The sequence below is a fragment of the Myotis myotis genome, unplaced genomic scaffold, assembly GCF_014108235.1.
Source record: "Myotis myotis isolate mMyoMyo1 unplaced genomic scaffold, mMyoMyo1.p scaffold_m19_p_3, whole genome shotgun sequence".
NCBI classification, from domain to species: domain Eukaryota; kingdom Metazoa; phylum Chordata; class Mammalia; order Chiroptera; family Vespertilionidae; genus Myotis; species Myotis myotis.
The window spans coordinates 207,163,752-207,185,873 of NW_023416335.1; the positions used below are offsets into that span (position 1 = coordinate 207,163,752).

At 60.3% G+C, this 22,122-nt stretch overlaps 1 protein-coding gene across 2 annotated transcripts; it reads left to right on the top strand.

Annotated features, from left to right (window-relative positions):
* The first annotated feature begins 483 nt into the window (after nucleotides 1–483).
* Nucleotides 484–21,345, top strand: PICK1 (protein interacting with PRKCA 1). 2 transcript variants are annotated; one of them, XM_036300544.1, is made up of 15 exons: nucleotides 484–868; nucleotides 5,755–5,805; nucleotides 6,847–7,173; nucleotides 7,290–7,387; nucleotides 8,378–8,489; nucleotides 10,670–10,798; nucleotides 12,798–12,864; nucleotides 13,831–13,920; nucleotides 16,207–16,260; nucleotides 16,685–16,747; nucleotides 17,696–17,829; nucleotides 18,138–18,230; nucleotides 18,869–18,919; nucleotides 19,911–20,055; nucleotides 20,522–21,345. In XM_036300544.1, exons 4-15 carry the CDS (start codon nucleotides 7,347–7,349, stop codon nucleotides 20,791–20,793), a joined length of 1,251 nt encoding a protein of 416 aa, XP_036156437.1. In that variant the 5' UTR covers nucleotides 484–868; nucleotides 5,755–5,805; nucleotides 6,847–7,173; nucleotides 7,290–7,346; the 3' UTR covers nucleotides 20,794–21,345. The 2 variants fall into 2 exon arrangements, with proteins under 2 accessions (XP_036156437.1, XP_036156436.1); XM_036300543.1 differs by lacking the exons at nucleotides 484–868; nucleotides 5,755–5,805 and having other exon boundaries at nucleotides 6,342–7,173; nucleotides 18,110–18,230; nucleotides 20,527–21,345.
* The last annotated feature ends 777 nt before the right edge of the window (nucleotides 21,346–22,122 follow it).

The window sequence follows — 22,122 nt, forward strand, 5'->3', positions numbered from 1 at the left end:
GCTTCTGGGAGGATGAGATGCCTCTGAGCAAGGCCCTGCCCCTCCTCAGCCCCCACCGCCCAGTTAGTGGGAGACGCTTCCCTGCCCCCGGGAATCTGGCCCAGGGTCGGCCTCCCAGCCAGGCTCCCTTCCGCCTCTCAGTCCAGCTTCCCTGCTCCCGACCCTGCCTCGGACTCAGGGAGGAGGAGACGAGGCCCCCACCTCGCCTGCCTGTGGCTTCAGCCAGTACTGGGGTCCAACTGCTCCGGCCTCTGCTGGCGTCACAGTAATAGTGATAATGACAGGAAATAAGTAGAGAGTATTACACTGTTACAGCAATGGAAAGCAATTAGAGAGTGTTATAGGAAATTAGAAAAATTATTTTTGTGAAATACTTGTGTGAAATAGTAACGAGCACAGGGTATGGCCGCTCTGGCCAAGCCCTAGCTGCACCGTATAGATAAGACCACAGCTGAATGCTACCCTTAGGAATGACGCGTGTAAGCCTGATAGACACCTTCAGAGTGACACTGTGACGGATAACCAGCTTGTACTCTGGTTAACACTTGTGTGATGACAGATGCTACTGATAGCCCCCTGGACTGCCGTGGGCCGGGACAGGCTTAAAAACAGGCCCCCACTTCAGACATGATCATCCTCTTGATCCACGCTCCACTCTGCCTTGCTCCACGGACGGCAGAAGAACGGCCGAACCTCCGATCCGGAGACTTGGGTCGCCCTCCTCCCGCTGACTCGACCCAACCAGACGGCCAGCCAGACGGCCAGCCAGACGGCCAGCAACCCAAAGACAGATCCGCCGCTGCCCACAGAGGACGCCACTCTCCCCCGGGGACCCCGTTAAGCCTGAGCCCACGGCACCAGGAACCTTGTGAGTAATAAAGTGCTGTGTGATTTGCAACTGCACGTTCTTGTGTGGCATCATTCCTCCGCGGTCTTAACTATCCTATCTAATAAAAGAGAAACATGGTAATTAGCGTATGACCGCTACCCTTCCCATTGGCTAATCAGGGCGATATGCAAATTAACTGCCAGCCAAGATGGCGGCTGGCAGCCAGGCAGCTTAAAATGAACATGAGGCTTGCTTGCTTCAGTGACGGAGGACTCCAACATTCCCCGCCTGCTGCTGCCGGCTTCTGAGCTGCAACTCTAAACAACTATGTTACAAATATAGAAGCTAAACAAAACCCCAGAAACCTGTTTTAGTCTGCCGGGCTTCAGCCAGCAGGATCGCAACATTGTTTCAAATACAGAAGGTAAACAAAGGCCAGAAACCTGCTTTCAGCAGCGGAGGCCTAAGAGCTGGAGCCTCAGAGCTAAAGCTGGCCCAGAATAATAAAAAAAAAAGACAAAAAGGAGTGGTTGGGAGCTTCCGTCACCCGCCAGCCTGAAAACAGCCCTCAGCCCCTCACCCAGACTGGCCAGGCACCCCAGTGGGGACCCCCACCCTGATCCAGGACACCCTTCAGGGCAAACCAGCCGGCCCCCACCCGTGCACCAGGCTTCTATCCTATATAGTAAAAGGGTAATATGCCTCCCAGCACCGGGATCAGCGTGACAGGGGGCAGTGCCCAAACCACCTGATCGCCCTGCAGCTCTGTGTGTGACAGGGGCTGGGGCCACAACCTCCCTATCCACCCTGCTCTGTTCGTGACAGGCGAAGGCGCCCCAACCCCCTGATCAGCCCTGCTCTGTGCCTGATAGGGGGGAGCTCCTCAACCCCCTGATCGCCCTGCGGCTCTGTGTGTGACAGGCTGCGGTGCCCCAACCCCTTGATCGGCCCTGCTCTGTGTGTGACAGGAGGCAGCGCCCCAACCCCCTGATTGGCCCTGCTCTGTGCGTGACTGGGGTGGCGCCGCAACCTCCCCATAGACCCTGCCTTAAGTGTGACGGGGCGGTGCCCCAACCCCCCAATCAGCCCTACCCTGAGCGTGACTGAGGGTGGTATTGCAACCTCCCGATCCGCCCTGCTCTGTGCATGACAGGGGCGGCGCCCCAACTCCCCAATTGGCCCTGCTCTGAGCCCGATCAGGGGCTGCACCTAGGGATTGGGCCTGCCCTCTGCCACATGGGAGCAGGCCTAAGCCAGCAGGTTGTTATCTCCCGAGGGGTCCCAGACTGCGAGAGGGCACAGGCCGGGTTGAGGGACCCCCCCTTCCCCCCACCCCCAGTGCACAAATTTTTGTGCACCGGGCCTCTAGTCCTGTATAATAAAAGGGTAATGTGCAAATGACTAAACTACTGAATGACTGGTTGCTATGACGTGCACTGACCACCAGAGGGCAGACGCTAAGCACAGGAGCTGCCCTGGTGGTCAGTGCGCTCCCACAGGGGGATCTCTGCTCAGCCACAAGCCCGGCTGAAGGCTGGCTAGCACAGCGGAGGTGGCTGGAGCCTATTCCGCCTCTGCAGCAGCCCTAAGGTTGTCCGACTGCTAAAGGGCACAGGCTGAGCTGAGAGGACCCCCCTCACCCCCCAGTACATGAATGTCATGCACCGGGCCTCTAGTATTAATATAAGGTCAGATGACAATGCCTACCCTCGGTCCTGCTTGCTTAGAGTAGTCTCTTTGCTGGCAACTACTTAATGCCCGAACACCTGCACCATTAAGTTTATCTCAAGGGACGCCTTGGATAACGCCCCATATTCTCCACTCAGACAGCTGGGTTCCTGGGCTCCCAGGGCCAGGCAGAGTGGGGTCCTGATTCTGACATGGGGGCTCCCTGACCCCGCCTAGTCCCTGGCTCCTGCTCTCAGCGACAGTCCTTCCTTCATTCAGAGGAACGCACGGCCTATTCCTGCGCTCTGCGGTTTGTCGGTGATAGTGGTGTGACCCGTCAGGGCTGCCCTCGGGGGACTTGCCGTCTGGTGGGGAGACAGACAAGAAGCCGGTTGACAAGCAGACAAATGTGTAATCCCGGGGGAACGGTGCTCTGACAGCCTGCAGCCAGAGCTGTACTTGAGCTGGTGCTTCCCTGAGGCGGTAACAAGCAAGTAGAGGCGAGGATAAAGGAGGAGGGGGCAGACCTGGGCCAGGAAGAGCTGTGCAGGTAGAGGGAGCCGCCAGAGTAAAGGCCCCAAGGGGGAAACATTCCAGCATGTTCCAGGAACAGCAAGCGCCAGAGGCCTGGAACAGAATGTGCACGGGGAGCAAGGGGGCCGTGTGCTGGGGGAGCAGCCAGGCCCCCCTCTAGGGAAGGACCTGGGTTCACCCTGCGGGCGAGGGGAAGACCTTGGAGGGTCCGAGCAGGGGGTGTCACGGCCTGACGTCTCTTACAAGAGCCGCTGTACCCAGAGACCAGGCTCACAGAGGTCACACGGTTGCCACCGAGTCCAGCGCACCACCAGCTCCCACGAGGCCACAGTTGGCCCGTTCCCGCCGGGCCCCCCGTTACAGTTGGGGCCTCTCCTGATGCCCTGAAGCGGGAGGTTGTGACCTGGGTTCACCGGCTGCTCCCCCTCGTGTCAGGGCCAGACCTCGCTCTCCTGTTCTCTGATGTGCCCTCCAGGCCTGGACGTAGCAGGTGACTGACACTATTTGCTGAATGAACCAATGCAGGAAGGGCCAGCCCACCTCTAGGGGCTCTGGAGAGCTTCCCAGGAGACAATGAATGGAAGCCCCGCTCCAGGCCCGCGCCTAGTGAAGGCCCCGTAAGTGCTGGCGGCTGGCAGTACTGTCACCATCTGTTTGGTTTTAAAGCCCATGCTCTAGATCTCTATGCTGATGATTAATTGAGCCAAATGCCACCCACCAACCCCTGGTTTCTTGACCTTTAAAGGGGCTGCAAAGCCAGGGGTGAGTCAGGCCTGGGGCTACAGCTGTGCTAAAGGGCAGGCAGGTCAGACACAGCACGGCACGTGGATACCCAGCCTCATCCATCGCCTACTGACTGCAAAGACTCGCGGTCTCTCCAGCCAGCCCTGAGCTGGGCCGGGTGGTGGCAATGACAGGAGTGGGAAGTGGGGGTGGGGGGTGGGGTGTACAGCTCATGCAGCTCCAGTCCCCAGGGGTGTTTCTCCGAATGGCCACTTGGTGGCAGCACGTCCCCAGGAATATGGGGTTGAGGGGCAATCTTTTGCCTTTGAATCTGAGGCTCAGGAACGGAGGGAGGAAGGATGGAGGGAACCCAGGCCCAGAGAGAGGTTGGGACGGGCCCAGGGTCGCACAGCTCTCAGTGGCGGGGCAGGGCCAGGCGAGAGGTCACCGCCTGCCGGATGGACTCAGGAGCAGAGCAGGGGAGGAGGAGGAGCAGCAAGCTTGGAGAGGGAGGGCCTCCTGGGAGTGGGTGGGTGTTCTCACCCCCATTTCAACCCCCAGAATCCTAACCATCTGGAAGAAGGTGCTCAAACCTCCCCTCTGAGACTCTTGCTTGACCCCCCTCACCTGTGACTCTGGCAAAGATGGCAGCTCTCCTTATCACCCTGTCACTGTGCCCACTGTCTGTCTTCATCCCCCTCCCCTGCCACAGTGACTTCCTGAGAACAGGGACTGTATTGTGCACCCCCTACTGCCTGTACCACTGTGCCCTCTGCCTGTCACCCCGCCCCTCTTCGTGGCCTGGGTACCACCAGCACTTCCTTCAGGACTCAGCTGAGATGTCACTTCCTCCAGGAAGCCTTCCCAGCCTTTGGCTCCTGCTGCTGGGGAGGCCTGCAGGGCAGGGCTGTTGGTGGACCTGAACTGCGCCCCTCCCCCCCCCCGCCTCGAGTGCACACAGATACTGTGCATCCTGAGTCTCTGACAGTGCGCCATCGCAGTTGGCCCTGAAGCCGCCCGTGGAACTTTGTGAAAATGCAGCCTTCTAGATGCCCCTTCCCCAGAGACTCAACACACAGGACTGTGACAGAGCCCAGGACTCTGAACACCTCCCTGGTGAGCCTGAGGCAGGGCCCGGCCATCTGGAGGCCCTTTAAGGGTGCCATCGGCCCGTCCCCCTGAAATAGTTGGGCAAAATGATTATAATGAGGGGACAATAAAAACCTGACATCTGTGCCAAGTGAGTCACTAACAAAACACCTTCACACCCATTTCTCCCTTTAATCTCCATCTTTACCACTGCTATCTTGGGAGGGATCACCATCCCCAGTTTACAGATACCCACGGCTCAGAGGCAATGGGCGATTTGCCCCAAATCCCCCAGCTACAAACTAGCCGAGCTGGGGTTTGGTCTGGGGACCTGCTGAGGAGGCAGAGCTGCAAGCTATGTTAAAGCTCCTAGGGTTGGAAATTGCTGTTTGCTGAGGACCACAATTCCAGAACTCAGGGCATGTATACTTGGTCTTACGTCCCAGGGGTCTGGTGATCCCTGTAGAGGAAGCTCAAGCTACTGACTGCCACTGTCCAGGTTCAGGCCCTCGTCATCTCGTTCCCTCTCCGCCCATCCATGTCCTCTCCTCCAGGGCCCGGAGAACGGCCCCTTTCATATAAGATAACAGCTATTTTGATGCACTTCATCCTCAGCCAGATACTGTCCCAGGTTCTGTGGGAGATCGGAGGGCAAGACGGGCCACCAGAGGCTCCCTGTCCCACTGGGGAGACAAGAATGCTTACTTTGGTGATGGAACAAGGTGATCCAGCTTTCTTTCCTTTCAAATAAATGCACGGTCCCAACCACGCCCTTTAATTGGCTGGAACATGTTCCATGCTGTGTGGGCTGACCCTGGAGACCCCTCCCCTGACAACGCAAAGTGGGTCAATATTTTCACTCTAACAGGCATTACACAGCAACCTGATTTTCTTTTTCTTGTTTGTCACAGTGCCACCTGTTGATGGAGACCCAGCATCCTATGGAAGGGATGATAAAGTCGGTACGTAGGAGGAAGAGAGACGGGGTCACGGTGAACTTTAAAATCCTGTGAAGGTGACCTGAACTGCAGAGCAGTGGGTACATGGGAAGGTTGTTGCTATGGTGGCATCTGCACATCTGATGAGGCTCAGATGAGCTCCCTCAGAGAGTGGGGTGAGGCTCCCATCCGGCCTTGGGCTACTAGGATAGTCATCTTTCTGCACCTCTCCTTCTCCCTACACCCCTGGAAGCTACGGAAGGAAGCTGGACAGGCCTGGGCCCATGCTTCCTGGGGGAGGTGGGTGCCAGGGCTAGCTCTGGGAGCACCAGCCTCCTCCGGGGAACCCGCTGTACACAATAGCAGTGGCAGCAGAGGCTGGTGGGGAGATGAGGTTCGGACTCCTTGGCTGGGGAGCACTGATGGCATTTCCTGACCCTCAATGGGACTTCAGGGGACTGTTCCTCAGGGCTAACAAAAGGGGATGGGTTGTGAGGAATCTCTCACCAAAGACCATAGGAAGCATCTGCCTCGGGGCTTAGCTTGCGGGGGGGGGGGGGGGGGAGGAGGCATATAAAGGGGAGGGAAGGTAACTTGTCCATTTTGTCAATAGCAGATCTACTGAACACAGGTGTGCACGTGTTGAAAGGGCGCTGGAGGAGGCGGCCGTCTCAAACCCAAGATCTGAATCTTAGACCAGATCTTGGATGGGTGGCTCTGGATAAAACCCCTTCCCCCCTCTTGCATTTAGGCTCCTGGTTTGCAAAACTGGGATTAGGCTGCCCCGGACACTGCCATTGTATTGGAGGAGTCCCAGCCAGCATGATAGGACGGGGCGTTGGAAAGGTGGAAGGGTTTGTAGGTGATTGGACTTCGCCGAAAGTCTCCCCAGCCGAGGATGCTTCCGTTGCCACGGCAACCGCCCTGCCGGCGTGGTCCCTGGCGTCCCGCTGAGGACGCTGGGAAGAACCCTGCCCTTACCAAGATGGCGGCGGCCTCGGGGCAAGGGGCGGGGTCGAGCGCTGCCGGCCTGCCCAGACCTTCCCTCTGTTTCCGCTTTCTCAGGCTAACGGCGAGCTTCCGTTCATACCGCTTCTCTTTCCTGGTTCCGGGAGCCCCCGGGAGCCAGGGAGGGGGAGGGTTGCCTGCTGGGATCGGGGCAAATACCCAGAGAGGGAAGGCGTGACTTCCGCGTCCCTCCGGAAGTGACGCGACAGTCGCGGCCGCCGACAGGTGGAACGGCAGGTGGGTTCAGGTGCCAGCCTGGCCCGGACCGACTGTGGGACCGGCGCTTCCGGTGAGCCACAGAGGCTGCTCCTAGGGCCTGGAGACCCGTGGGCGGCTCTAGGACCTGCGCCCCTCGCCCTGGCCTGGAGCCCACCGCTGTTCTTAGTAAGAATCACCTACCCGCCGCGTCCCGAGGGGAGGGCGCCAGGGTTGCCCGGGCTCGGGGAGCATCCAGGCACTTCGGTTCCCTAAGCCCTGCGCTCTTTTCCTCCCGGATCCAGTTCTCTGTGCCCCTGCCGAGCTGGGCAGTTAGCCAGCCCACCTCAGCTCTCGGAACCATGTTTGCAGACTTGGATTATGAAATCGAAGAGGATAAACTGTGAGTACTTTGTTCCCCCAAGTCCCCAAAGTGCAGGCGCCCCAGGCCCCCCAGATCCCTGTACTCCCCAGGCCCGCCCACCCTTGCTTCTCAGCGGAGGAGGTCTTGTCCTGGAGCAGAATGGACCCTTCCCTTCCCGGAGCTCACCATCCCTGGGGGCGGGGACTCATGGACAGGTCATTACGGTTAGGCCCTGAGGGCCTGGCTGCAAGGGGAGCAGGGCCGATGGAGCCGGGGGCCAGGGAAGGCTTCACAGGGGAAGGGCAGCTAGCCAGGTTTGGGAGGATGAGCAGGGATATCGAGCTGACTGCCTTCCCCGGGGTAGACAGCTCGTGGGACAGGTTTTCAGAAGTTCTGCTCGTCTCCTCTCAGAGCACGGACTGGGCCCAGTGCCTTTTGTGTCCCCGGCTCTTTGTAAGGTGCTGGGCGTCAGTAGCTGTTAGCAAATATTTGTTGCATGAGTGAGTGAATGAGAACATCTCCTGCAAAGCATAACTAAGTGCTCATTTCTAGTGAAAACGGAGCTTTCAGTGGAGAGATGGGTGATGGGAAGTTTCACGGGACGAGAGCATCATGTCCCGTATGTGCCTGAGGAGGCGACAAGCCTGACTCAGACCTCAGGGGGGACGAAGCAAAGGGAAGGGGGCCTGTTTTCATGGAGCGCTTGCTATGGGCAGGGTTGGCGTTAAATGTCCTTTGGGCTCTTCCTTACGAGAACTCTGGTAAAGTAGCCATTTAATCTGAGGTGGCGAGAGGGTAACCGACCCAATCCGTAGCTGATTCATGGCACCGCTGGGAGGCCATCCCGCATCTGTGTGACTCCAAGAGCTCTGCACATTCCAGCACAAAATGCTGTCCCTCTGGCCAAGGGTGAAGGAAAAGGCGGGGCAGCATTTGGAGCCGCGTGGGGTTCTAGAAGGCCTGTTCCCTTCCCCGCCCCTCCCGTCCTGCTTCCTCCGGAGACTCAGCCTCAGCTGCTTGTCTTTCTAGTGGGATCCCTACCGTGCCTGGGAAGGTGACCCTGCAGAAGGATGCTCAGAACCTGATCGGGATCAGCATTGGAGGAGGGGCCCAGTACTGTCCCTGCCTCTATATCGTCCAGGTATTGGGTGCTTCGGGGGTGCGGGTGGGGGTGAGGTCCTGGAGGGGGCGGGCCACCTCCTACTTGGGCATGACAAAGGCAGGTTCCTCTCTCTACTCTGCAGAGCTGGCTCCTTCTCATTCTGGAGGTCCGACCTCCTAATAGAGGCCTTCCTGACCACCCCCTCTCACAGGTCTGCCCTTGTCTCTCTCTGTTATTTCAGTCTCTTCTTTTCCTTCTCGGCACTTACCACCATCTGTAAGTGGGGGTTTGCTCTCCGGTTGTTCTGTATCTGGTTGCTTTTTCAGACTCTTTGTATTGCGAGGGCAGGGCCCAGGTTGCTTTTCGCAGCAGTCAGCTCCTGGTATAACACCTGACAAAGAGCGGACCCTCGATAAAATATCTCTAATGAGTCAACAAAGCTGTCAGCCTTCGGTACTAGCACAAGTGAAGTGTAGTGGAAAGACTAAAAGACTATGACATGACATTGGCCTGAGTTCAAATGCAAGCTTCCCTGCTTATTAGCAAGTTAATTAACCTCCCTGGGCCTCAGTTTCTTCACCTGAAAAGTGGGGATATAAAATACGTAAAGATGGGCATCTTCGGGTTGTTGGGAAGATTAAATAAAATGACATAACACAATGTCTGGCACGCAATAAGTACTCATTAAATAGTAGCTACTGCTATTTTTACTTTAAAAAAACAACATGTTTTGATTTTAGAGAGGAAGGGAGAGGGAGAGGAAGGGGGGGGAGAGAGAGAGAGAGAGGGAAAGAGAGAAAGAGAGAGAGAGAGAGGTGAGAGAAGCATCGATTGGGGATCAAACCCACAACCTGGGCATGTGTCCTGACTGGGAATCGAACCTGCCACCTTTCGGTGCACAGGACAACGCAGCCAACGGAGCCACACGAGCCAGGGCACAGATGCTATTTTTTATGGCATTAGTTCCCACTCCAGCTGATCTGCCGGCGGTAATGAACTATTCTGTGGTCCCTTGTGGAGGAAGCTGCCTGGTGATACTCAGTCATCTGTGGCTCAGGGGTGGGGCCAGGCAGTGATCTCTCTGTAGCCCTGGAGGGAGGCTTGCCACCTTGGACATAAACTTGACCTGGATTCGAACCTGTTCTGACAGCTAAGTGGCCATTGGTGGCAGATGGGAAAGTCCAGTCTCTGAGGATCTTGCAAAGGGTCGCTTCTAGGTCCTGACAACGGAGATTCCGGGGACCTGGTCTTGCCGCCTCAGGGTGCTGCCTTCACGAGGGGTTTGGCCTCTCCTGGCCCAGGAGGAGGTATTAGGGAGGCGCCCCGGGGCCTGGCCTCCTGCCATGTGCCCGCTTAGCCTCTCTCTCCCAAAACCACTCTGCTTCCTCTCACCCTGTCTTTGCAGCGTAGTTATTTTGTGATTTTGGCTAAATCAGTATCAGCTTGGCCCTGCCTGGTTTGGCTCAGTGGATAGAGCGTTGGCCTGTGGACTGGGGGGTCCCGGGTTCGATTCCGGGCAGGGGCACGTGCCTGGGTTGCAGGCTCCATCCCCGGTGTGGGGCATGCAGGAGGCAGCCAATCAATGATTCTCTCTCATCATTGATGTTTCTGTCTCTCCTTCTCTCTTCCTCCATGAAATAAAAAAATATTAAAAAATAAATCAATCAGTATCAGCTTGGAAGAGCATTGTTAGAAAAACCTTTTAAAAAATGACCGGAGGAGCAAACACTCGGGTGTGTCCGGTTGGGTGTGTTTGGCGTTAGAAAAGGCAAGTCTCATCAGCTCGCGTCTGCCTCCCGTCCTCCGCCCCTCCAAGCATGTGGGCTCATGCGCTTCTGTCTGTCCAGGCTTCTCTACCCTGCCCTTCTCGAGTACCTGAGAGACAGGAAGGCGCCTGGCCGGTGTGGCTCAGTGGTTGAGCGTTGACTCATGAACCAGGAGGTCAGGGTTTGATTCCCGGTCAGGGCACATGCCTGGGTTTTGGGCTCGATTCCCAGTAGAGGGTGTGCAGGAGGCAGCCTTTCGATGATTCACTCTCATCACTGATGTTTCTCTCTCCCTCTCCCTCTCTCTGAAGTCAATCAAAACATATCTTTCAAAAAAGAGAGAGAGAGACGGGAGGATAGAGGCCAGGACGGATCCAGGCACTAGTTGGGGCGAAGGGAATGACTGTCTCCCGCCGGGTGTCTTAGCTCTCCCCTCCCCCTGCTGCACCCCAGGTATTTGACAACACGCCGGCAGCCCTGGATGGCACTGTGGCAGCTGGCGATGAGATCACCGGTGTCAATGGCAGGTCAATCAAAGGAAAAACTAAGGTGGAGGTAGCAAAGATGATCCAGGAAGTGAAGGTAAGGGCTGCCCTGGGAGTGGGGGTGGGGAGCCGGGGGAGCGGGGCCCTGAGCCAGGAAAGGCACACTGAGGCCCGGCAGGCCTGGCACGGAGATCGGCCCTATCCCCGCTCCCCGCTCAGAGCATCAGGGTCTGGGCACACTCCAGCCCCCTCGGTGTCTCCTCACTCGCTCAGTTGGCACTAATTGTGCTGCAGGACTTGGGCTGGGCCTTGGCATGAGAGGGGCATCAGGAACCAAAGGTGCCCAGGGAGCCAGCAGGCTCACAACCGAGCTTCAGGGCCCAGTGTGTCCCCAGTCAGAGCTGAAGCTGCACGTCCACGGTGAACTTCCCTGGGTCACAGACACCCCGGCGATGCCGGCTGAGCTGTGGTGGGCCTGGAGGGAGACAGGAGCCTCCCTGGCCCGTCCCTGATGGAACTTTCACCCCAGTGGGTCCTTCTGGGCTCGCAGACCCCCAGGGGCCCCTCTTGGCTCTGGGGCAGCTGCTGGTCTTCTGTTCCTCCACCACAGTCCCACGCTGCCTGCTCCCTGCTCTCCCCCACCTCCCACCCCCTCCCGCCAGCTGCTCCGGCCAAGGCCCCTCCTGAATGGCAGCGGCCTCCCCGCCCCTCAGAAGCAGGCGTGCAGCCCTTTTGCCGCTTCCCAGAGACTTGCTGCTGGGAACTGGGAAACCAGTGCCCTGAAGGAGTTGCAAAGCCGGGGGATGGTTGGGAAGTCAGAGTGAAGGGTTCCAGCTGTAAATGGGGCTTGGCTGAGCTCTAGTCCCTCGGCCCCATCCAGACCTTTCCTCCCCTCCCCTCCATGTCCTCAGGACCTGGCACCAGCATCCCTTCCAGTCCCTCTTCCTTGCCTTAGCCGGTGCCTTCTCCCTTTGTCCTGTTCTGCCTCACCTCTCATTCCTCCCGCCTTTAGGGCAAGAGTCCAGTCCTGTCCTTTCTCCCACTCCAGCTCGTCAGCCAGGGCACAGGGGGGATTGGGCTCAGGCTCTGCTGTACAGAGGGAGTGACAGGTTCCTTGGAGCCACGCGCTCCCCCTGGTCTGGTTCCGGGGCCTGGCATCACTGGGGGGCCGAGGAGCTCCTCAGGGCAAGTGGTGGGCGGTGCCTCGTTCTGGTGCAGGGCGGGGTGTGTGCACCCTCGGGCCCTCTCCTCACCAGGACCCTCCTGTCCTGCCTCGCGCCAGCCCCTCATGCTTCCGGTGCGGCTTGTGTGCGTGTACAGCCCTGAATCAACGCCGGGACCACCCAGCCTCGGGTGGGTGCCCAGCCCAGGAGATTTGCCTGCGGTCCCTAGGCTGGCCCAGCACCCAGGGCTGCCTCCCTAGCCCCCAGCACAGGTGCTGCACCCTGAGGGGTCTGGCGCATCCACCCGACGCTGCCCACAGCGGTCAGTTTGGTTTCCATCCAGGACTCGGTTTTGAAATCCTGTCCTGTATTTGAGTGGATTCAGCCCCCGTCGAAGGGTCTTGAGATTGCAAGGACGAGAGTGATGCGGCCTCACGTGGTCAGGGACGGCTTCTTGGGAGAAGTTGGCACCTCTTCCAGTCGCTGGGACTGTGTAACCCCCTTTTTGGCATTGGGCCCGGGCGGGCCCCGGTGCTGCTCCTGCCACTCCAGCACCAGGCACAGAGCAAGTGCTCAGACGTGCTGGTCGAGGACGGAGGGGCGGGAGGTGGGACGATGTGGAGAGGAGGGGAAGATGTTCTGTGCAGGGGACGCTCTGCAGCGCGGGTTTGGAGTGTGGCGTGTGGGAGGGCAGGGCACCTGATCTGGCTGCAGCACAGGGCGTCGGAGACTGCCAGGCCGCGGGCTCTGACAGCAGGGACCATGACTGCCCCATCCCTGCTGATCCCCCAGCGCCTGGCACAGCCCTGGGCCTGGCAGGGCTGCGTTCAGGGTTCTCTCACGCCCACAGATTCCCGGGAAACAGGCCTCCCTGGGGAAGGGGCTTGGGGCCCAGGGGACTCCTTCTCAACTCGGCCTGCCTTGCTTTTGCAGGGGGAGGTGACCATCCACTACAACAAGCTGCAGGCGGACCCCAAGCAGGGCATGTCCCTGGACATCGGTGAGCCGGCCCCCAACTCCTGGTCTGCCTCCTCGAGACAGGGCGAGGGTAGCTGCGTGGTCGTGCTCAATAGCTTTTCTGACCAAGCCGACCCCCAGGGCTGGGAGGCCACCTCCCCTGGGGCCTTTGTAAGCCACGCCCTCAGCTTACCACAGCCCAGGTGCTCAGCCTCCCAACAGGGAGGGCACCCCAGCCCTGGCCTGCACCCCCCATTTCCCCTCGGCCTCCTCTCCCACCCAGCTTCTTCCAGGGGAGCCCACGGTCTGAATTGGGCCTCAGGCCGCTCCTCCGCCAGCAGGCCCAGGTCACGGTGCCCCCTGCTGTGGGGCTGGGTTTATGGAAACGTCAAGACTCAAAGATCCGGGCAGAGTGGAGGTCCTCTGGGCCAGCCACCTCGTTATAGACAGACCTGAGGCCCCTCAAGGCCCTGCGCCCCCTGGGTGAACGCACCCCCAGATCTCCAGGCCCAGACAGCACCCCCCTCCTGTACCCTAGGGCCAGAGTTGCCTCCTGGGTTTTAAGGATGGAGGCCAAGGGCAGATTGAGCCTGTCCTGGGTCCTTCCTCTGTTCCCACCCTGGTCCCCTTCCAAGGACTAAGTGCAGCCATGTTCCACCACGAGTCAGTAACTGTCCGGGCCCAGGGCAGCTGTCACTGCTGGCGCCTCTGCTGCCCAGGACCCTCAGGGCAGATGTGGGAGAGGAGCAGGGGCCTCTGGGTCCAGCCTGTGCAGCGGGGCTCTCGGTGGCCGCCAGCCACTCAGAGTGCCAGGCCTGGGGCTGAGCACTTCGCATAGTCATCTCCTTCCAGGCGCCCACAGCTCCTGAATGGAGAGTGAATAGGGCAGGGCCTCCCCACTTCAGCCCCTTCCGCCTGGTGTGGTCCCCGTGAGTCGTGACGAGGGGGCAGGGGTGGCCTGGGCCCAGCTGCAGACGCCTCCTCCTGAGCCTCCTCTCGCCTGTCCCAGTGTTGAAGAAGGTGAAGCATCGGCTGGTGGAGAACATGAGCTCGGGGACCGCGGACGCCCTGGGCCTGAGCCGGGCCATCCTGTGCAATGGTGAGTCCCTCCCTCACACCAGCCCCAGCCCGGTCCCGGGCCCAGGCTCCCGGGGGCAGGGGCATCGTGGCTGCCGCCCCAGCCATTGTGGGTCCCTCTGGCCTGGCCTCTCCCGCTGGGGCTGAGAGTCGCCTCTCTATCCCCGGAGGCCCTCCAGCTCCCAAAGAGCGCCCCCGCTGGTCAGGTGAGGACGCACAGGCGCAGCTCCCGCGGGGAGACAGGACAGCGGGGAGGTGCTCTTCCGGCTCCGAGCTGGTACCCCCGCCACTGCCCAGCTGCTCTCACAGAACCAGGGCTCAGGCCGCCCCTGCCCCTTGTGCCCCCCTCACCCCCTCGCTCTAGCACGCCCACTGCTCCCGCACTGCCCTCCCCGCCCGGCCTTCTCCAGGAGGTGGCGCTGCTGCCCTGTCTCAGCCGGCGCTGCGGGCCCTGCCGGGCTGGAGGCGGCCGCCTGGAGGGAGAACGCCATGTCCGCGCACATTCACACCCACACGCGTGTGCACACGCTCCCCCCAGGGTGGCCAGCGAGGCACTTGGACCCGTTCCTCCGTCATCCGCCTGAGTTTATAAACAGCAGCAGCTCTGCGGGCCGCGGTGGATATAAATACCTATAGGACGGTGGGCTCAGCCGGGCGCTGGCCTTCATTGGCTGGGCGTGGGGGTGGCGCCTGAGCCCGTTCCAAGTGGCGTTCAGAGTGGAGGCTGCTATTTCCGGCCTCTCGGTGTCTATAAATCCCCGTTACTGTAGTTACCACGCGTGGAGATGGAATTAGAACTGATTGTTGTGTTTTTCCCCCTGAACCTTGCAATTTCCCGGCCTGAAATAGTGTTTCTAAAATTGAAGCTGTCATGATGTCCCATGACCCAGCTAAAAGCAACAGCAGCGCTTACGTGCGCCTTTCCCGCCAGGCTGGCCTGGGGCCAAGGCTCTGGGGAGCCAGCCAGGGGCCAGCCTCGTGAAGACCTCCAGGCTGCCCCCTCCGGCCCCCTGAGCCGAGCCTTCCTCCCCTGAAGTCCGTCCCACAGCCGCCTTCCCTGTCCAGAGAAAGGCCGGAGGCCCCTGCTGCTCCCTCCCCTGCCCTCCAGGCCAGCACAGGGGCGGGCAGAGCACACCAGCTCGGACAGCCCCGCTGTGCCTTTACCTCTCTGTCCCCCGTTGTTTTTTGTAATAAAATGAGGGAAGTATAAAAGGGGGGGGTGAGGGAAGAGTCCCTGCCCCAAAGGCGCATGTGGAAGGACTGAGGGTGCAGGGAGCCTTGAGTGGTCCTTGCTCACAGCAGAGTAACTCAGGAAGGCCAGACCCTGCCTGGGGGCCTGGGGGGGGGGGCTGAGGGGGGCAGCAAGCCACTGACAGGGCCCCTGGTCTGCAGTTGCTATGGCGCTCCCGGGGTGGGGGTGGGGGGCAGGCCTCATCCTGTTGGAGTGGGGGGTGGCACCCACTGCTAGAGAAAGCCCCACACGGTACCGCTCCTCACTGCCCTGCCCTGAGCTCGTAGCTCCCTGCCCGTCCCTCTCTAATCTGAAAGGCCTGCTCAGCCCTGGCAATCCACAGCCCCCATTTCCAGCCCCTGGAATGAGGCAGCTGGCCCCTCCCCTCCCCCTGCAGCCCTGTCACTGCCAGGCAGCGCCTGGCCATTGTCTGCTCCTCCACTAGACTGTGAGCCTCAAGGGCACGACTCAGATCTCATTCACCCAATCATCCCTGGAGCCTAGCCTGGCGTCTGCACACAGTAGGTGCTGGATAAACACAAAGGTGAAGCTCAAGGCCCCATCTAACGGGAGCTCTCCCTCACAGCCCTAGCGCTTCCAGAATTCCTCCCACTCCCCAGATCACTCCCCCTCTGGGAGCCACATGGAGCCTGGTTACACCGATTGTTGGTCCACCGGTCTCTCCCACTTGTCCCCGACGGCTTTCCTCCTCGGCTGTGGGCAGCACGTGTTAGCAGGATGGGGGTCATGGCTGCTAGGCTGGCCTTGTGGGGGCGCCGACTGTCTCTCACATGCCTTTTGGAAGCACCTGTGTTATCACCCATCTGCCCCTTCCATGTGCCCTGGCCTTCTGGGTGGGAGCTTGTCTTAGGAGTGTTTGGGGGGCCAGCCCTGCCTCTCATCTGGGTGTTCTGAGCTGTTGACAAAACACCTCTGAACCAGCTGACCCTGAGGTGCCAAATCCCCCCCAAGGACCCCGTTCTGTGCCGATCCTGCTTATCCTCCGGGTTGCCTCTGCCCTCCCCCCATTGCTCACTGAGACTCCTGACCCCCACCCCCTTCTCTCTGAACCCACAGATGGGCTTGTCAAGAGACTGGAGGAGCTGGAGCGGACGGCTGAGCTCTATAAAGGTGGGCGCGCCTGCCGGAGTCCCAGGGGCCTGCTCCAAAGACGGTGGTGGGGGTGGGGGGTAAGAATGCCAGCCGAAAAGTTCTAGGACCGAGGCCATTAACAATTCTTTTTAAAAAGTCTTAAGACACTCTCTGGTTATAAAAGTAGTACATACACACAAGCAGTCAAGTGAAAGTTCGTGTAAACGTAGTGAAGGCCCCCAGAATGGCACGCTCTCCAGAGAGAAAGCCCATAGGAGGCACGCCCACTCCTGCCCTGTCCCGGCTCCGTCAACAGGGGCGCCTCGTGCTGGGTCTGGGGGGGCTGTGGGAAAAGTGGGTGTACTCAGGAGCAGTGCAGGCCTCGGTGGGGTGGACTGGAGGCCATGTCCTGGGCCAGGGTCGCCCCATCACATGCCCCCCCCTCGTGTGGCCTCTCCCACAGGGATGACAGAGCACACCAAGAACCTCCTGCGGGCCTTCTATGAGCTGTCGCAGACGCACCGGGGTAAGGCGCCCCCAAACATGCTGCATGGCCGCAGGCAAACCCCTGCCCCCTCTGGGCTCAGTGTCCCCATAAGTGAAGGTGTGGCTGCTGTGCCTGGTCCTCATGCCCGTGCTCAGGCAGACATCACAGCACCGGCCAGGGCCAGCTCTAGTGGCACGTCCAGGTGCTGGAAGGAGCAACGCTGGGGGCACCTTGACCAGCTGCTGGTCCCTGTGGGCACGGTCACCTGTACGAGCCCCATCGGTCCGTCTGCCCTGCCACGCAGCGTACGAGGCCGTCACTCAGGCGGGGTCTCATTTGGGAAAGAGAAGCCCCGGTGGGGCAGAAATGGCCCCACAGCTCCTGGGGCAGAGCTGGCCTCAGGACCCCGGTGTCCAGATCCAGACCGGGCTCTGCCCTCAGACATCGCCACGTCCAGCCTGGCCCCACCCTCTCTGCAGCCTGGTCACGTAGGGGATGAGGCTCCCTCAGGGCACCGACCAAGCTTCCTCACAGGGTCAGCCAGCTCCCTCCAGGGGTGGCCCCGCTTCCCTGGGGCGTAGCCTCAGCTCCCTCAGATCCTCGAGGGCAGGGCTGGGAGCCTTTTCTCTGCCGAGGGCCATGTGAACATTTACAACATCGTTCACGGGCCATACAACATCATCCCCTTAAAAGTCAGCTGCCCTATTTGGTCAGACAGTTAATTAACTCACCCCTAATGCCTTGGCAGGGCCAGACCGGATGGTCTCCTGGGCCTTATATGGCCCGCAGGCTGGACGTTCCCCATCCCTACTTTAGGGGTGTAGACCAGCTCCCTCGGGGTGTAGACACACCTTTCTTGGGGTGTAGGCCCCGTGCAGACCTTGGCCCCCGGCCTGCCATGCCCCTCCTTGCCTCTCCCCTACAAATCCCTGGCTTCTCCATTAAGGGCCAGGTCGGGGCAGCCTTCAGGGCAAACTTGTCATGCAGCCTTTGGGGACGTGTTCTCTGTGATTGGCGTGCGGGAGCCCCAGCCGGCCGCGAGCGAGGCTTTTGTGAAGTTTGCGGACGCCCACCGCAGCATCGAGAAGTTTGGCATCCGGCTGCTGAAAACCATCAAGCCGGTAGGTCACGTGGGTGCCTGTGTGAGGGCAGAGCAGGGCGGTGGGTCATGCAGTTGGCGTCGAGCACCGTGGCCTCGGCCAAGGTTGACCTCCAGGTGGTTTGTGGCCCTCGCTCCCCCGCGGAGTCTCCGCTCACCCTGGCCTGGCTTCTCATCCTTGAAATGGACAGACCGTCTAGCAGCGCCGGTGGCTCTGACATTCCGAGTCACGGGAAGGCTGACGCGTCAGTGCCATTCTCTGTCGCCCTGGCCACTCTGACCCCTGCCTGTGGGGGCCTCAGCATCGGCCCGCTCTCCCCTTCCTTCCAGATGCTGACGGATCTGAACACGTACCTCAACAAAGCCATCCCAGACACCCGCCTCACCATCAAGAAGTACCTGGACGTGAAGTTCGAGTACCTGGTGAGCGGTCTGCGGCCTCGGGAAGGCGGGGCTGAGCCTGTGGAGTGGGATGCAGGAGTGGGCAGGGCCTGGGACATGGGCAGGGCCCTCGCTCTGGACCTCTGGCTCTTCGGTCACTTTTAACGATGGGTTAGACGAGGTCCGTGGTTGTGAAGGTTACCACGGGGTGTTGGTGGCGTTATGTTTAATGGTGACTGGCCCTGCGGAGTCGGGGGAAAAGGCTGCATCAAGCGAGCGGGTCCCTCCCTGCGGGAGCCTCTGGGAGGCCGTGTGCAGCGTGAGTCTGCGGGTCTCCCCAGCTGCTTCGCACGAACCTTCCCCAGAGCACCCGTGGGACTTGAGTTTGGTAAATGGCGGGCTGCCTCTCAGGCCCTTCCCACCCTCCCAGACGAGTGCCCTCCCCTGTGCTGCCATCAGGGACCATCCAGCAAGGCTCAGCCTGCGTGAGGGGCTGCATCCCTGTGCCCCGAAGCACTGCTGCCAGCTTCCCTGGTGCCCAGCCTGTCCCAGCCAGGAGCCTGGCAGAGCTGCTCCCCTGGGTGGCCTGGGGGCAGTGTGGCATGTGGCACTGGGGACGTCGGGTGGGCGTCCAGGAGGTGCGGCCACTCTGACAGCCTGGCTTCACCTGTCCTACGCAGTCATATTGCCTGAAGGTGAAGGAGATGGACGACGAGGAATACAGCTGCATTGTGAGTGTCACGGGGCCGGGGGTGCCCAGCCTTCCCTGCCTGCCTCACAGAGCCCCAAGAATGCCCTGGGTCTGTCAGGACACCAGGTGGGTCAGGCCAACCTGGGAGAGGCCTGGGGGCTTGGCCGGGCTCTTATTCCTGGAGACGTGGGGCTACCCCCCACCCCGGCCCCTCTGGCCGGCTCGCTGTGGGACCGTCCCCTGTGCCCACTCCCTCCCGCCCCCCTCCCTGCCCTGACTGTGTGAGGTTCTTGCAGGGAAAAGGGGGCTTTCTACACTCCTGAGAGGCCTTTTTTATTTTTTAAATCTGTAATAACTTTTTAAAATATATTTATTGATTTTTTACAGAGAGGAAGGGAGAGGGAATAGAGCAGGGGTCCTCAAACTACAGCCTGTGGGCCACATGCAAATACAAATATTGTATTTGTTCCCGTTTTGTTTTTTTACTTCAAAATAAGATATGTGCAGTGTGCATAGGAATTTGTTCATAGTTTTTTTTTAAACTATAGTCCGGCCCTCCAACGGTCTGAGGGACAGTGAACTGGCCCCCTGTTTAAAAAGTTTGAGGACCCCTGGAATAGAGAGTTAGAAACATCGATGAGAGAAATATCGATCAGCTGCCTCCTGCACACCCCCTATTGGGGATGTGCCCACAAACAAGGTACATGCCCTTGGCTGGAATCGAACCTGGGACCCTTCAGTCCGCAGGCCAACGCTCTGTCTACTGAGCCAAACCGGTTAGGGCTGAATCTGTAATATTTTTGATACCAGGATCTATCTTATGACTAAGTGTTCATTTATTTAACGAGGCAAGGGTTTGTTTTGTTTTGTTTCTCATGAAGCTGTAACTAAGTGCTTCTCAAAATCTCTGGCATCTCTGAAGTGAGGAGCCGTGGTAGCTTTGAAAGGTGCCATGTGGTGCCCCCTGCCCCATCTGCCCCAGAGCAGATCCCGCCCCACCCAGGTCCCTGATGTGCCCCTCCCCACCCCAGGCCCTCGGGGAGCCCCTGTACCGGGTCAGCACAGGCAACTACGAATACCGCCTGATCCTGCGCTGCCGCCAGGAGGCCCGCGCCCGCTTCTCCCAGATGCGCAAGGACGTGCTGGAGAAGATGGAGCTGCTGGACCAGAAGCATGGTGAGGGGCCTGGTGGGGATCGGGGGCCCAAGGGTCATGCCCTCCCTCAGCCAGTCCATACACCATCCTCATTGTGGTGAGTGGATACCATCTTCTCCCCATTTCAGAGCTGGGAAAACTGAGGCCCAGAAGGGAACATTTTAACGTGATGTCCCAGGGCCAGGCCCTGCCATGCAGTGCTTTGTCAGACCCAAGAGGGAGAGCTGGCAGGAGCACACCCACCTCCCAGAGCCTGGACTGGGTGGGACTGGACTCCCTGGGGTGCAGTCCACACCCACCCGCCCTGGCAGGGCTCCTCTGTTCCCTCAGTGGGAGCCTGATACCTGGGTACTGTGAAGGCCCAGGAGGTGCACGATGGGAAGCCCAGGGCAGGGAGCGGGCCCAGGCAGGCTTGGAAGGCCCAGGCCACAAGGCAGGCAGCCGGCCCACTGGTGCCTCGCCACCCGCTCTCCTGCCCAGAAGCATGTCCAGGACATCGTGTTCCAGCTGCAGCGCTTCGTGTCCACCATGTCCAAGTACTACAACGACTGCTACGCCGTGCTGCGTGACGCTGACGTCTTCCCCATCGAGGTGGACCTGGCCCACACCACGCTGGCCTACGGCCCCGGCCAGGAAGAGTTCACTGATGGGGAGGACGAGGATGAAGACGACGAGAACACGGCAGCCAGGGAGCCGTCCAGGGATGCGCGAGGGGCTGCCGGGCCCCCGGACAAGGGTGGGAGCTGGTGTGACTCCTGAGTGTGCCTGCTGTGGGGTGCGGATTTGGGGGGTAGGGTGAGTGGGAGGACGAGAGCGTGGGAGCTGGGGCTGGGCCGCCGCGCAACAGGGTGGCGCATAAAGGCCTGCTGGCTTGGGGCGCCTGCCTCCCTGCTCCTCTGTCCTCGCACAGCGAACCTGGGCCCCCCAGGCAAGGCCACAGGCTGCGACCTCGGGCCTGGACACTGGCCCTCCCCCTCCTCCCTACCCCCCCAGCCAGGAGAGCTCGGTCTCTGGACCGGATCCAGGAAGGCAAGAGGGCAGAAGGGAAGAGGGGTGGGCAGTGGCAGGCAGTCCAGGGCCCAGTCCTGTGGGCACCTCCGTTGGTGTGGGGGCTGGGGATGGACTGCCGAGGCCGGCCCGGGTCTCGAGTACACCTCGCCCCCCCAGGCTGGCCCAGCCCCGTTCGCTCGCACACCTCGGCGGCCTTTATTTATTTTATCCCCCAGCTCAGCCACTTCCCGGGGGAGGGCTGGGCGCTGGGCCTGTACTGAATAAACAAATCCAGACGGAGCCGGGCTCTGCAGCGCCTTAGACCTGCCTCTCTCCGCTCCCCTCTTGTCGCCTGATCGCGAGGCGGGTGGGCAACAAGGGCTACGGCCCTTCCCTTCATGTGCCTCACGTGCCTGGTCCTCACAGCAGTACTGCCGGCAGCACCGCGGGCCCCGTTCACAGAGGAGACTCCTGCTGAGGCCACACTGGACAGAGACTGGGATCGACGCAGATCTGTCCTGTCCAAAAGACGGTTCCCCTGCCTCCTAGGCTCGCTGGTGTGTGGCGCCCTTCACGTCCGTCCTCACCTTGATCCTTCAGGGCTCTGCCTCGAACTCAACCTTTGTTTGGGGATGGGCAGGACAGACGCTAGGTCAGGAGGCCCTGAGGCCCCAAACAGGAGCACGTTCAGGGTGCCCCGGCCACTCCAGGTGCTCCCTTCTGCAGGCCCTGGGAGGAGCCCAGAGGAGATGCGCAGAGCACCCTGTGTCTTTGTTGGGGGGCGGGCGGTAGAAACGGGGTGGCCGTGTGTCCTGCCTCACCTGGACAGCCAGTGCCCCTGCGGTGCCAGTATGGTTACTGATAGCGGCCCTGTTCCCTTTCAGAGCGCCCCTGCAGGACAGGGACCCACGCGGTGGGTGGAGACCTGCAGGGGGTGGCCAGCAGGGTTGGGAGCAGGAGGGAGGGACTGGCTGTCACCAGGTCCACGTGGGTCCCTAGAGCTGTCAGACGGCACCACCTTTGAAGGGGCAGCCAGCGAGGCCAAGGGCACAAACGAACTGGCAGCCTGGGATCAGTCGGCCTCTGTGACGCTGGGTT

Bases quoted from the DNA above. Each gene is read 5' to 3' on its own strand.
- PICK1 (XM_036300543.1), top strand. From the start codon at position 7,347: ATGTTTGCAGACTTGGATTATGAAATCGAAGAGGATAAACT. The intron at 16,748-17,695 runs GTAAGGCGCCCC...CTTGTCATGCAG, and splicing joins GCTGTCGCAGACGCACCGGG to CCTTTGGGGACGTGTTCTCT. The intron at 17,830-18,109 runs GTAGGTCACGTG...TGGGGGCCTCAG, and splicing joins TGCTGAAAACCATCAAGCCG to CATCGGCCCGCTCTCCCCTT.